The sequence below is a fragment of the Dromaius novaehollandiae genome, chromosome 2, assembly GCF_036370855.1.
Source record: "Dromaius novaehollandiae isolate bDroNov1 chromosome 2, bDroNov1.hap1, whole genome shotgun sequence".
NCBI lineage: Eukaryota > Metazoa > Chordata > Aves > Casuariiformes > Dromaiidae > Dromaius > Dromaius novaehollandiae.
In genome coordinates, this window is record NC_088099.1 from 3732369 (window position 1) to 3747416 (window position 15048).

A 15048-nucleotide genomic window follows, 5' to 3' on the forward strand; every position below is an offset into this window, starting at 1 on the left:
TGATGTTTAGACCCAAAAAGTCCCTTTAGAGAGGTCTAAAGGCCATTAGAAACCATCAACACTCCCCTGTGCCCCTAAACAAATGCAATACCATTAATGAAAAAGAGTGCTGGCCTCCAAAAGTAGTATATGCCATGGAGGAAAGCAGGAGAGAGACAGGGCATGAGTACTGTCACAGGGCCCTGCAGCAGCTGGGGACTTGATAGGTGAGGATGCCCAGAGGACTGTGAAGTAGGCCCTACAAAAGATAAGAGAAACTTCTCTCGTACCCCAAGGAATCCCTCATGATCTGATAATACCTGGGAGAGAGTTTTCTTCCTGCTCCCAAACAGAATGACATGGTTAGGAAGAATCCACTGCTGCTGCCTAGCCAAAGGAGGCTCTAGGACTGCTCTGCTCTTATGAAAGAGGACTTGCTGGAAGTGTGTTGGTTTTAAGGAGAGACAGCTGTCGTGGAGTGCTTATTGCACAGCAGGAGAAGAGGGCACATACCTGATCTCTGTGTTTCTGTGTTCCAGCTGTGCCTGTCCTTTTCAAACAAACCCTTGAGAACATGGAAATGGAAGAGGGGAAAACTGTCTCTTTGCGCTGTGAACTCACAAAAGCTGATGCACCTGTGGTGTGGAAGAAAGGAGGAGACACGCTCCAGGCAAGTGCCAAATATGAAATGAAGCAGAAGGGGACAGTGACGGAGCTGGTGATTCATAATGCAGAGGCAGAAGATGCGGGAAGATACACCTGTGACACTGGAGACCAGCAGACCACAGCCCAAGTCAAAATCCATGGTAAGAGTAAGATACCTGCTTGTGACTGTTTGTTGGTTTTGCCATGGTCCTGCTAGGTCCTGCCAATCAGATATTCCTGATCTGGTGAAATATCTTTCCTTACTTCTGAAATAACTATTCTGTTTTCTGCTCTGGTCAGAGACACTTGTCTGAGCTCTAAGCCAGGAGGTAAGAATGGCCTCGGCTATTTTGTTAAAAACTATGCAGTTCTTTCCTTCAGTTGCTGAGCAAGTTGTTCATGTGTCTATGATGAACAGCATTTGGACAACAGAGGAGTTACTATTTTGATATCAAACTATTGTAAAATAATTATTTTGGCTTTATTTCCCCCAATTTCATGGTGATCTAGTATAAATGCAGCTAAAGTCCTGGAAGTGCAGGTGAGTCACAGTTAATTAGCTGTACCAAGGGAATTGTTCTGGGCACAGTTTAAGTTCCATATGGGGTAAGCGATTGGTACTGGTGCCGCTTAAATAACATGAACACTTGATCTCTCAGCCATGTGTGCACTCATCAAAGAAGATCTTAAGAGCCTGGAAGCTTTGGAAGGGGGGACAGTCACCTTACGCTGCAAGCTGAGCAAAGAGGCCCCCGTGGAGTGGAGGAAGGGGCACACTGTTCTCAGACCAAGTAAGAAGTACAGGATGAAACGAGAGGGCACTGTGGCTGAACTGCTGATCCATGATCTGGACTCAAAGGATGCTGGAGACTATACATGTATAGTGGGAAACGAAAAAACCACAGCAGCCTTATCAGTGAATGGTAAAAAGCCAGAAATAACCTGTGAAACTCTGGAACATTTTTGTCCCTCCCCTCACTCCTCCTTTCTGCGTATTTCCTAACAACACCTATCTTTATGTCTTGCCTCTACTTTTTTCATCCTTATTTTTCATGTTACCATGTCACTGCTTTCTCCATTCCCCATCCACCATCAGCGTTCAGTGTGTTCTGTGTTGCATGCACATGTGTCGTGCTGTCTTCCCAGAGACGTTTCCCAAATGAATGCTGCTGACGTGCTTGTATGTTTTATTGAATTAGTGTGGAAATGCAAGATTCCTTGGGATTTTCTGTTAAGGAGGGTTTAGCACCCTTAATGAGGAGGATAAGTTTGTCAATAGTATGTGTGATCCAAGTCAAATCGGAGGCTTTGATTCCCAAAGAACAGTTCCCTTAAGGGTTTTTTTTTCCAGCCAGAGAAATGACAGGATATGTTTGAGGATAAGAGTGGTGGAATAAGGCCTGGATAGTTACACGATAAATCACAGTTCAGCCTTTTACCAGAGGTGCTGGGGGAGGGCTTTGAGTTGCGATCCGTATTCATTGTGCGTCTCTCAGCCCTGCCAGTTCGTTTCAAAAAAGAACTGAAGAACGAGGAAGCCACAGAGAGCGGAACAGCCACTCTGCAGTGCGAACTGAGCAAGGCGGTTGACTCGGTCGAGTGGAGAAAGGACGAAAAGGTGCTGATGCCAGATGGCAAATACAAAATGAGACGGGAAGGCCGTTTTGCTGAGCTGGTAATCCAGGATCTAGAATTGACGGATGCTGGGAGTTACACTTGTGTGTGTGAAGACCAGAAGACAACTGCTACTTTGCAAGTGAACGGTAAACGTTCTACCTGTGTTTATCATTTAGTCCCTCCCTGAAATTAGTGTGTTAGACACTCAGTGTTTTTGGGTCTTCTGATGACCTGCCAATATGATTTCTTAGAGAGGTTTCATGTTCTTAGCCCTGTGGTGACAATGAGTCACCCTGTTAAAGGACATTTCCCTGTGCTTTTTTTGCTTTGACACAGCATAGCTAGGTTCTGTGCTGTCTTCTTTCATTTCTTTTCCTTTACTGTAGGAGTTCTCCCCCCGACACACACTTACTACTCTAATGCCTGTTTAATTAAATGTATACCCTGCAGTGTGGTAACTCACGGAAAAGTCCAGTTCCTTTCATTCTAGCTCTGATTCCATCTCTGTTGGTATTGCGTCCTTCAGCCTTGCCTATCCTCTTCCAAGAAGAGCTGGTGAACAAGGAAGCTACCGAGGGAGAGGCAGTCGCTTTGCAGTGTAAACTCAGCAAGTCAGCCCCGGCCGAATGGAGAAAGGGGCATCAGGTTCTCAAGCCAAGTGAGAAATACAAAATAAAACAGGAAGGCCCCGTAGCTGAGCTGATGATCCAGGATTTGGTTTTGACAGACGCTGGCGATTACAGCTGTGTGTGTGGAGATCAACGGACGACAGCTGCGTTGATAGTAAATGGTAAAAAGAAATCCAAGGCACATGCCCCAAGTAAACCTGTATATTCCAGACACTCTTCCTCTTTTTCTCCTATTGCATCTTTTCCCTGCATATTTTCCAGCTCCCCCACTGCCAATTGATTTTTTTTTTGCTCCTGTTTTTCTTCTCTCCCCTTTCACCTGATCTCTTCTTGATGTGCTGTTTGTCTTCATAGACACTATGTTTAAGCAGCAAATGGAGTACAGGTTCCCAACTGAGTACGATCTCCCAGTCCAGTAGAGCTGCTTGTTTAAAAGTTTTCCCACAGGAATTGTCCTAGAAGTGGGACTAATATTTACTTTGCGTTACTTAGAATGTTGCTCCTAAGACAAACAAGTTTTTGTCAGTATGTGATGCTACACACTGACCGTCTTAATGAAAATACAGCCTTTTTATGCTCCTGCAGTTTCCACCACTTTTTTTTATCAATTACGTGTCTAGTCTTCCAAAACACACATTTTATCTCTGCAGAAAGCTGGCAGCATGTTTGTAGCTGTTTTATTTGAAGGAGCTCTATTTATAGAAGTACAAACAGTGCAATAAATCAGGCGTTTCTGTGGAGCTTCTAGTTCCCGCCAAGGAAACAAAAATCTTTGGGCCTCACCTTGAAATGTGGCCTCTGATTTTATGCCTGTTCTTTTGTCGATGCATATAGTAGAGGGTGATGACTTGATCTTGTCAACCAAGTCAGCAGAGAGAGAGACATGCTTTTGAAGCCTGTTTTAAAGGGTGAGGACAGGAAATTAAAAGGCAAACTGAAATCTCTTGAAATACTAGAGATTTTAACAAACTCCTGAAATGTAAAGGTCTTATGGCGTCAGTGACATGCAGGTTCAGAGAAATAAGAAAAGAGAGTAAGTTCATGGGTCAGACTTTCTCAGCTTTGATGCCGTATTGCATTTACTCTACAGTCCTACCTACTCTTTTCATGAAAGAGCTGATGGATGAAGAAGCTACAGAAGGTAAAAATGTCTCTCTGCACTGTGAGCTGAACAAGGCTGCTGCTACTGTGGAGTGGAAAAAGGGATTCAAGACCCTCAAGTCAAGTGACAAGTATAAAATGAAGCGAGAAGGTGTCATTGCTGAGCTCATAATCCAAAACGTAGAAACAGCGGATGCTGGAAATTATTCCTGCGTGTGCGGAGACCAGCAGACTATGGCAGTTTTAACAGTACATGGTAAAACACGCAAACCCAGAGACATGCTAAAAGTAACTGTAGTGTTTCCTCTGTTCATTTGGACAGGCACCCAGCGTGCCCTGCCACCTCCTTCACTGTGACTTAGTGATTTTTAGATTTCCAAAAACTTGCAGAAATTAGGTAATTTCCCGATAAGCTTTTTTCAGGGAACTTGGAATCTGATTCCCATACTTCATTCCTGGGACAACAAGATGCCTTTATACATACGGGCCGGTTGTCATTGTGTTCAGTTACTCTCATGTGTAAAGCAAGCTGAAATCTTCTAGCTGCCAGTCATTCTCAGTAAGAACTTTGATTTTTACTGAAACGGACATGTTTGAAAGAGCATGTAAGTTCAGGTAAAAATGTTTGTTTTCCCACCATGTATTGAAATGAATATTTTCATTTCAAACTGACATTTTAGAATGAAACCTCAGTGTTTCATTTTTTTATGTTGAATGTCTTTTCATTTGCTTAAATACGTGAAGGCATAGCAAACATCCTCCTTTCATTTCAGTTTAAAAGTTCATATGAGAAAACCAATTTTTTTCCAAAAATTTCAAATTAAGATTTATTTCCTGCTTGAAATTTCACAGGAAAAATTTGGGTTTTCAACTGACATTTTCTACTTCTGTCTGTATTGATTTCTGACTCTGAGTACATGCACGATATCTCTAGGTATTACTACAAATATTGAGTCCTTGTCTGGTGATATGATTTCTTTCCTCATACTGATTCCTGGAGGCTTTTGACAGTGTGTGTTCTTGTACTGACATATCAGTTCAAGATAATGGGGAGAAGGAGGAGGATGTCTAATTTTAACTCTGTGGTGCATTACGTCTCACTGCCCATATTGCTGTCTCTCAGCTTTGCCTGCATTTTTCAAAGAAGGATTGAAGAACAGAGAAGCCACAGATGGTGCAACAGCCACTCTGCGCTGTGAGCTAAGCAAAGTCGGTGTCCCAGTGGAGTGGAAAAAAGGGGACAAGCCTCTCAAACCAAGTGATAAGTATAGGATGAGGCAGGAGGATACTTCTGCAGAACTACTGATACGAGATCTGGAGGTAGAAGATACAGGAGAATATACTTGTGTGTGTGGAGATCAGAAGACTTCGGCTGTATTGACAGTCCATGGTAAAAAAACCAAATTCTTGCTTATGGTAGCAGTATCTCAGAGATCCCCCTCTTCTTCTAGATGTCCCTTTCTTGTCTGTTTTGATGTTTTGATTCTGCAGCCTTTTCTCGGTCTGCCGGCTCATTTTAAAGTGAAAAAAGCGTACGTATGTAAGGCCAAAAGTGACTAGGCCTCTCAGAACGTGTTTGTTTTCAGAGAATGTGGCACTCGCATCTCACTCGTGTCAGTGGATTTCAATGCTTAACTTGAAGGAAAATGTATTTTAAAAATGCTGAGCTGAGTTAGAAAAAGGTTTTTTCATTCAGGAATGGATGACTGTCCTTCTTCCTTGCAGGACTGTGATATATCCTGCTGATGGGGAAGAAAAAACCAAAACCGTTTTTCTGAAGGTCCTGATTTAAGGAGTAGCGAGAGATTTTGCTTCTGTCTCTGCCATGGTGAATAGTGTAACAGCCTTGGTTATGCTTTAGCAGAGACAATTGAGATGTAGTTCCAGTAAATGAAAGAATTGTTTTCATTTGAGATGTATCTTAAGGCTGAGATGCTTTTAAGGACATGGACAAAACTAAGGAGGCAAAACTCTGTCTTCTCTCAGATTTCTCTGCCTGTTTTTCCTTCTTCTTCTTTAGCCTGATCAAATGCACTTCTGTTTTGCCCTTCCTCAGAACTAGCATTTTCTTCCCCATGCCAATCCCTTGCTGAAGAACCTCCCCCCAACCCCAATTTCTGATATTAGAGCCATTATGCCCTTGGAAATTATATCTTAAAGGTGTACCTAAAGTTAGTTTACCAGTTTTTTTCTGACCAAGAAAGGTAAATTGTGGTACTGGGGAAGGTATTTCCTGTAGAGATCTGCAGAAAACTAGGCTGTCACCAAGGGCAATGAGTTTCAGTCAAGTGATTAGTGTTCAGGACAGATGAACTCAGACTGCAATAGATAGAGAGGGCTACTGGAATCGACTGGGAAGCAGTGAGCATGCTGCATAAGTTAACATTAGAAGAAGGTTATTGTGACAGTCATCCCTCTAAGGTCCCGCAGTAGTTTTCTAATAGATGCAGTTCTTGCGATAGTGCAGGATCACTGTTTAAGGAGACTTTATGATTTAGTTTCCTCTAATAGCGAAGGTCAGGGCTCAGAACCTGGTCCTGTGTTCCTCAAGGTCTGATTAATGGTTTTGATGTACTCTTTGTTTGTGTTACATCCCTTAGCTTTACCTGCATTATTCAAAAAAGAACTCCTTAATGTGGAAGCCACGGAAGATGAAACAGCTACTCTACGCTGTGAGCTAACTAAATCCGCTCCAGTGGAGTGGAGGAAAGGGCAAGAAGTGCTCAAGCCTAGTGACAAGTACAAAATGAGATTGAAGGATTCCATTGCGGAGTTGACAGTCCATGGCTTGGAGGAGCAGGATGCAGGAGATTACACATGTGTGTGCGGAGACAAGACAACTACTGCATCATTGACAGTGCATGGTAAAATACCTAAGTTTACTAGGGCTTTTCTGCATTGTCATCTGTGATCTCAAGCAGGATCACAAACTGGTCTTGATTCCATCTATTATTTTAAATTTTATGACGGCTGTACCAAGCGCTGGGGTTATCTTTCCCTCACTTGGGACTCATAAATAACATCATAGGCTTTTCAGTCCTGTCTTTCTTGTTAATAGAATCTGGAAGTAGATAATGAAGACCTCGGTGAAGTCATAAATAGAACTTTCAGTATTTTCATTAATTAATTTCTCTAGATGTATCACTGAGATTTCATTTATTTTTTCTTGAATGGAATTAAAAGGTGATCCGTTGTGGTAAAATTGAGAAAAACAGGTAGGAATGACACACTGTGTCTTGGAGTTTAAGTTACACATGGTGTTTATTTTAAGTATTCATCTAATCTTAGCACAAGGTAGAGCTGTGCGTAGTTCCTTGAAAGTTCAGGGTCAGCTTTTTATTGTTTATATCTTAAAATGCCTTTAGGGCATATCTTCCAATACTGAGTTTTACAACACTGATTTCCAGTTCAGTTGTGACATGCCGAATGTGGCCTATTGCAAAGCAAAAGGCAGGGATGCCCCTGTAATCATTGTAATTTGCCACTCAGGTACCATATATTTGAATCAAAATTTTTAGAGATTAAGGGTTTTTATCCAGTGGAGCAATCAAGATGCAGTATTTCCTCATTTTTAAAGTGCTCTCTCTTAACCTGTGATCTTTAGCCCTTCCTCCACATTTTAAGAAAGAACTGAAGAACATGGAAGCCACAGAAAGTGGCATGGCCACTTTATGCTGTGAATTGAACAAGCCTGCAGCTTCCGTGGAATGGAGAAAGGGTGACAGAGTCCTGAAGCCAAATGAGAAGTTCACCATAAAACTTGAGGGCTCAATTGCTGAGCTGATGATTCGTGATTTAGATCTGACAGATGCTGGAGATTACACATGCTGCTATGGAGATCAGGAAACCACAGCTGCACTAAAAGTGAATGGTAAAAAATATATTCCCATTTAAGTGCATTATTTTCAACCATCTGTTTTTTGAAAAGCATGGTAGTATCAGCTTCAAAATTGCAACTCTATTTCTGATCAGTTTAGAAGACTGTGGATGGACATGGAAATAAGGGCCTGAATGTGCTGGTCGGTATCAGGTATTGGTCAGGCGTTCACTGCCAAAATTGCAGGTCCCGTTGGGATATTCGTCTTGGTTCCAGCTCACTTTGATGTTCATGTTCTGTAGTAGTTCCTAAAAAAGGAACATCATGTCATGATCATGTTGATTGTAATGACATTACAATCCTAAGGCAGAGAATATTACAATTTGGTGATGGGATATTTTTGAGGTAGTTTTCAGCGTGGTATTAAACATTGTTTGAGAATAATCTGACAGTTAAGTTCTACTTGACCATGTTCTGAGGAGACATCTCATGGAAGAGTGAGATTGATTGACCTATCATTTACAAACTTTTTTAGTAATTATTTGCATTGCAATAGAACTTAGACCTTCCAGTTAGGCTTTATTTTCCGTTGTGCTAGGCAATACCTGAAGTAATGCAGGACTCAGTCCTGCAGAGTTTGAAGAAATCGAGACTGGTGTGGTTCTCTATTTCCTTCCACAGACCAGTCTCTAAGAAAAAGCTGTGCCTTGTGAACAAAGTGTTCTCCAGTTTTCTCAAGTCACCACCATGTGGTTCTCAGGGTGATCATTAATCCTATGTGATTAGGGAAAGCTTTGCTTGTGGCATGTGTGACATGGACCACAGATAAATAGTTATTTGGATAGCTGCTATGGTCAAACATTGTGTTCATTTTGAATTCCTCAGCATTGCCTGTACACTTCAAGGAAGAAATGAAGAATGAGGAAGCCACAGAAGGTGAAACAGCCACACTACAATGTGAGCTGTCTAGGGCTGCCTCTGTGGAGTGGAAAAAGAAACACAAAGTGCTCAAATCAAGTGAAAAATACACTATGAGACAGGAAGGTACCACTACACAACTACTGATCCATGCTTTAGAAGTCAAGGATGCTGGGGAGTATACCTGTGTGTGTGGAGACAAGAAGACTACTGCAGCACTTACAGTTCATGGTAAAATACCCCAATCAAAAAGTCAGATTTTCATGTGTGACATTTCTCTTACCTCCTCTGGAAGCCTCAATACTGAATCAAAATGAGTTCTTTCTCTAATCTTGCCCTCATTAATTGTTTTTGTAATGCTTTTTCTTGCCTTTTTTTCTGATTGTCATCTAATTCTAAATAGAATTCTAGTTTCATTGATTATACTAATATTTTTCTGTTTTCTTCTTCCTGCTCTGGTTGATGCATGGTTACACTGCTTTACATGACACTTAAAGCTGAAGGATTCCACTTGCTTGCATTTTTTGTTTTACTTTACTCGCTTTGGACTTGAGCGGGGAGAGATAGAGTAGCTGGTGCATTCATTTTTCTTAAACAAAGTGATCTTAGATTTCAAGTTCTGTTAAGATTTGACAGGTGATTTTAAATAACACAAAGAGAGCTTGATTCAGTGCAGCCTTTTTATGTAACTCTGCCCGAGGATCCTGTAGATTTGTATTCTGTTATTGCATTCTATTATTCAGTGTCATAGTGGAAAGAACTTCAGAGTCCTCAGTCAAATTCATCTGCACCCTTCCACTGGAAGAGAAGGAAACATTATTATCACAGTCAGGATACAGAGAGGACAGTGAGCAGTAGAGTCACATCTGTCTTTCTCACCTGGAAAGTCAACGAATCAGTTTCTTTGCTCTGCTACCAAGGCCTTTTCATCCTGATGTTTTCCAGTAAAAAGGCTGATTTCAGTCTTGAACCCCCAGTTTAACTATAGAAAATAGGACTGGAAAGGATTCTGCAGATTATCTAGTCCACCCTTGAGCCCCAAGGCACCTCTGCCTAGCCTGTGCTTAGAAACCTCCAGTGGTAAAGAATCCACAATACCCTGGACAACTCATTTCACTGCCCAACTGTCATTACTGCTGGAAAGTTCTTCCCAGTGCCAGATGAAAATCCTTCTTAGGTTGACCTGTGTAGTCACTTATTGTCCCGTCTTTTGTGGACACGGAGAAATATTTATCATTATCCTCTTTCTGAAACTTTTTTACAGATTTGAAAACTTTTCTTGCGTCTCTATTTTGTCTTCTCTTTTCTGGACTAAGCAACTTCAGGTCTTCTACTCTTTCTTCATAAGTCATGTATCCTAGGCTTCAGCTCACCCTTGTTGCTTTCTGGACCATCTTCAGTGGATCCACATCTTTCCAGAAGTGTGGTGGCCAAAAATGGATGAAAATGCTCCATCTGAGGTTTTACCAGAGTGGAGCAGGATGGAGGGACTTCATATGTCTTACATATGGCACTCCAGTTTATATATCCTATTATGATGATTGCTTTATTCACATTGAAATTGCACTTTTGTCTTGAATTTGCTGTGTGATCTCTTGTTAATCCCAAATCCCTCTGTGCAGATCTGCTCCCTATTGCTTCCCATGTTGTATTTGTGTTGCTGACTGTTCCTGAATATACTTTGCACCTGCTCTTGTTGAATTGCAGCCTGTTTTTCACACTACTGTTTTGTCAAGATCCTCTTCATCCTAATCCTGTCTTGTGAAGTGCTTTGAGCTTCTCTTCCTTCCTTTGTATCATCTGCAAATTTAATAAGACTACTCTGGATTTCATTGACTACATCACTAAATAAAAATCCCGAATAGCACTGGACTCCGGACTGAGTCTTGAGGAGCTTTGCTCAATTCATTCTTTGATTGTGAGTTTCTCCCTCCCTTTGCCCATCAGATGACAGAGCCCAGGAATGAGGAACTGCCCCTGAATTTCTTGAAACATGTAGGGTACCGGGCCTTTCTCATTTTGGTCCTACATTTTGTAACAATTATTTCATGCTTATTTGTATCTCCCACATTTTATAGATCTCTTGAGTTTCAGGCCATTGAAGAATTTGTGATTTAGGCAGGCTATTCGTGATGTTTCCTTGAGGTTGGATAGTTTGTAGTTAATCTTGTAATTATTTTCCTTAATATTGTTTCTTCAGGAAGTTGCCACTTTCTCAAACTACCTTGTCTTGTCAGTTTGTTTCTGCTTGGTCATAAGTAATGATTCTTGCATTTATTTAAACTTGCTTTCTTGCTGCAAAGAGAATTTCCTTTTTCTCTGCTCCATTATTGCTATTCCTAAAAGCCATGAGCTCTTCCACTTCATAACTGGTGTCAGCCCAGTTATCCTCTTCATCCATAGTCTCCGATATTTATTTCTTGCTAGTCAGAGTCAGAACTTGGAGAGCCTTCTCTCCTGTTCTTTCCTACGCATCCCAGAGACTTAGCAGACGTTGTCCCATCTTGTATCTTCCCCAACTAATATTACCACATTACCATCCAGTCTTATACTCTGAATGATTCTGTTAGCTGTTTCAGAAGGAGGATAGGTATGAGGATATGCCTGAACTTCCTGCTGTGATGGTATTTAGCAGATGTCCACAGTGGAGACACCCTTCCTCTTCTTTTTCTTTTTTATTGTTATGCAGGCACTTTTGAGAGGTCGGTCCAGTTCTGCTCCTCAGCTTCATTCTGACTCTTGGGCTAGGTCTGTAGGTATCCTTAGCACGTAAGGCAAAACCTTATCTTTTTTTCCTTTAGCTTTTCTTCCTGTGCTGTGACCTGCTATATTATTTTCTCAGGCTGAATTATACTGAGGAAATTAGAGCTTTGTCTATACATGAAGACTTCCTCCCATTCCTGCTGTTTGTTCTGTTTTTTTTTTTTTTGGTGACTGAGAACAGCATGTCATGAAAATGTTTGCTTCTTTGTTCTCAGCCCTTCCTGCTCTCTTCAAAGAAGAATTAAGAAATGAAGAAGCTACTGAGGGTGGAGTAGTCACTCTGCGCTGTGAGTTGACCAAAACTGCTTCAGTGGAGTGGAAAAAGGGACATACATTACTCCAACCTAGTGAGAAATACAAAATGAGGCAGAAGGATGCCACTGCAGAACTGGTGATCCATAATCTAAATGAGGATGATGCTGGGGATTATACTTGCGTGTGTGGGGACAAGCAGTCCACAGCTTCCTTAGCAGTCTACGGTAATAACCATTATCATGTAGCTGTCCTAATTATCCGGCTTATGGGTTGGGTTCATTTTTTTTGTCTGTGTCCTTTGTCACCTCTGTGTAGTTTCTCTGAGTCTGACTTTGCATGTCATGGTCATGAGAATTAATTCACATTTTGTGATTTAAGGGAAAGAGCTGCACCCCAACTCCTAATACAGTATGTGTATTTAGGACCTGATCCTCTTCTGAAGTACATGTAAGATCAGGCCCTAAGGCAGCTCCCCGCTCTTCCTCTAGCTTTTCCTTCCCCCACTCCTGCCCTTCACGTGGAGGTTGTGTTTGCTGCTCCATTTTAACACGCTATCCGTTACCTCCTCAGCTCTGCCTGCATGCATCAAGGAAAGCCTGAAGGACGAGGAAGTCACAGAAGGTCAAACAGCCACTCTGCACTGTGAGCTGAGCAAAGTTGCTCAAGTAGAGTGGAGAAAGGGGAGCAGTTTGCTTAAAGTCAGCGACAAATACAAAATGAGACAAGAGGGCGCGGTCACAAAGCTGCTTATCCATGACGTAGAATTGAAGGATGCTGGAGAGTACACTTGTGTGTGTGGAGAACGGGAGACAACAGCTGCCTTGATAGTGCATGGTAAAAACCATATACATCTTATACGTTCTATCTGTATTGTCGACATCGTGTATTTCTCTACCAGCTCATCTGCTATTTGTTGTGTGTTCACCTGTGGTGAATTTGTTTCATTTAAGTTGTAAGCTGTCTCTAAGATCTGGTTGTGTCCAGGCTGATTTTCTTCTTTGTCTGCTGGTTTGTTTAATGTCCTAGAATTATGCAGAAAGGAACATGTTCCCACCGTAAAGTGTTCTCTGCGTCTGTATCTTAGCAAACTGCTCCCTGACCCTCCCGTCAGCTCTGTGGAATGTGTCATTTTTAATGTCTTTGTCCATTCTGTGACCTTCAGCCCTGCCTGCAATTTTCAAAGAAGAACTGAAGAACCTGGAGGCTGCAGAATGCCAGACAGCAACTCTGCGCTGTGAGCTGAGCAAGGCTGCATCTGTGTCATGGAAGAAAGGGAACAAAATACTCAGAGCAAGTGAAAAATACGTCATGCGGCAGGAGGATGTCGTTGCTGAGCTGGAAATTCGTGAGCTAGATCTGCAGGATGCAGGGGACTACACTTGTGTGTGTGGGAACCAAAGCACCACTGCTTCTCTGACAGTGAATGGTAAATTCACCATGCAGATGAGTGTTTATTATAATTTGTTTCTCTGAAGGACCTTAGTGATGTATAAAGTATTTACCTACCAGCTTGAGACTTTGTCCTAGGAATTAGTGTGTTCAGAAAAGGAGAACTTCTTGTTCTGCCCTCTTAATTTGGTCTGATGTCCCTGCAAAGGGAGTAGAGGAAATGGCTGTTTCTCCATGCAGAGACAAGCTGCTATACTGTAAATTTAACGGAACAGTGCCTAGGAAACGCTGGTGTTAGATGAACTGAGATACGCTGCCGCCATGGAGGGTGGTCCTGAGATACATCCTCTAGGTTCTGTCTTGAATCCATCCAGCCTCTTGCATTTTTGACGCAGTTCTTCCAGCACGGTTCTTCTTTTCCTATTGTTACTGCTGGATTCAGTTTTCCAGATCATCATAGTGATGACTTCAACCTGAAGGGCTAGACTAAAGTCTCTGACTTGGCCAGATTTAAACTTAAATTAAAAGGGTTCATGATGCCAACTGCAAACTGCAGAGGTCTTAGTTTAAATATTCTGTGTATTGACTTTCCATTCCCAGCCCTGCCAGTGCTTTTCAAGGAAGAATTGAAAAATGAAGAAGTTACAGAAGGAGCATCGGTTTCTCTATGTTGTGAACTAAGCAAAGCAGCTCCCGTGCAGTGGAAAATAGGGTCCAAAGTGCTCAAAGCAAGTGACAAATATCAAATGAGACAACCTGGCACTACTGCAGAGCTGGTCATTCGTGACCTAGAAGTCAAAGATGCGGGAGATTACACCTGTGTTTGTGGTGACCGGGAGACAACAGCAACCTTAATAGTCCATGGTAAAAAGGCTCTATTAAATTAATAACTAGCTCTGTCGATAGGTATGACTCTGAAAGGCAGCTCTTTCATCCCTGAGTCCGTAACCTGTCCTTGCTTTTTCCCTTTGTCTTCTTTTCTTTTGTGTGTAGCTCATTTCTTTCTGAAAAAGAATTGCTCAACACAAATTTGGGGGCCTTATTAATTCCCCCCCCCCCCTTTCAAAAGGAGGAAATGAGGTGGTTTTTTTCTTTTCTTCTCAGGCTCCCTGTTCTTGGGCATTCACATTTTCTAGCTTGTTTCCCCCTCATTTTCTTTGTTTCACTTTCTTGCTGCTCAGAGTAGTAGTGAGGGATGGGGAAGCCAAAGGAGGAGAAGTCACTCTGCTCTGTGACCTGGCCTTGGCTGTTCCTAGGGACTGGCAGAAAGGGCGCCAGATTCTTAAAGAAAGTCATAAATGCAAAATGAGATAAGAGTTGCTATTTCAGTGCACTTTATGCTCTTTCATAACCTAGGTTTGGAGGATGTGGGTCACTAAACCTGTATGTGGGGACCAGCAGAGTACAGACTACCTTGACAGTTAAGGATTTCAAAAAAAAAAAAAAAGAAAAAGAAAAGAAGAGAGACAGACAGGTTTTCAGCAGTTGCACTCTTCTGTATTCTACCTTCTCCCAAAAAACAAATCAGAAATAAATCCTTGTGTTATGTTAATAATCTCATTACCTGATGTTCTGCTCTCCTCTCATTGATGGGCATCTTATTTTAGTGCAGGAACCTTCGCTGGCTCTGAGGAACTACATGGTCGAAGAGACCCACTTCTGTCCCCACCAGCTTTTTCCAGCAACTTCTAACTCTCTCCTGGGCTTTCCTGAAACATGGTTTTTTTTTTTTTTCCTGACCTGTCTGAGAAGTGGTCTGTGTTTGTACTCTCTCCCCATTACCATTAGCTGTGCACAAGGCAGGTTTGTGGCTTAGATGTTAAGAATTAGTTTTCTTGAGGGTAATGTTGCTGTAGTTTGTTCTTCCTTTGGTCAGATTTCCAAAATGGGAAGGTGAGAAGCTGAAATTCTCCAATTGCATGTAATGGCCCTTCA

The 15048-nt window shown here is 41.9% G+C and overlaps 1 protein-coding gene across 1 annotated transcript in view; it reads left to right on the forward strand.

Annotated features, from left to right (window-relative positions):
- OBSCN (obscurin, cytoskeletal calmodulin and titin-interacting RhoGEF) overlaps positions 1-15048 on the forward strand; it is a 138293-nt gene that overhangs the window by 66310 nt on the left and 56935 nt on the right. Inside the window, 13 exon segments of the mRNA XM_064505657.1 lie at positions 519-785; positions 1284-1547; positions 2121-2387; positions 2768-3031; positions 3961-4227; positions 5095-5361; positions 6572-6835; positions 7576-7842; positions 8674-8937; positions 11685-11948; positions 12295-12558; positions 12887-13150; positions 13714-13977. Of these exon segments, the coding sequence (XP_064361727.1) occupies positions 519-785; positions 1284-1547; positions 2121-2387; positions 2768-3031; positions 3961-4227; positions 5095-5361; positions 6572-6835; positions 7576-7842; positions 8674-8937; positions 11685-11948; positions 12295-12558; positions 12887-13150; positions 13714-13977 (3447 nt within the window).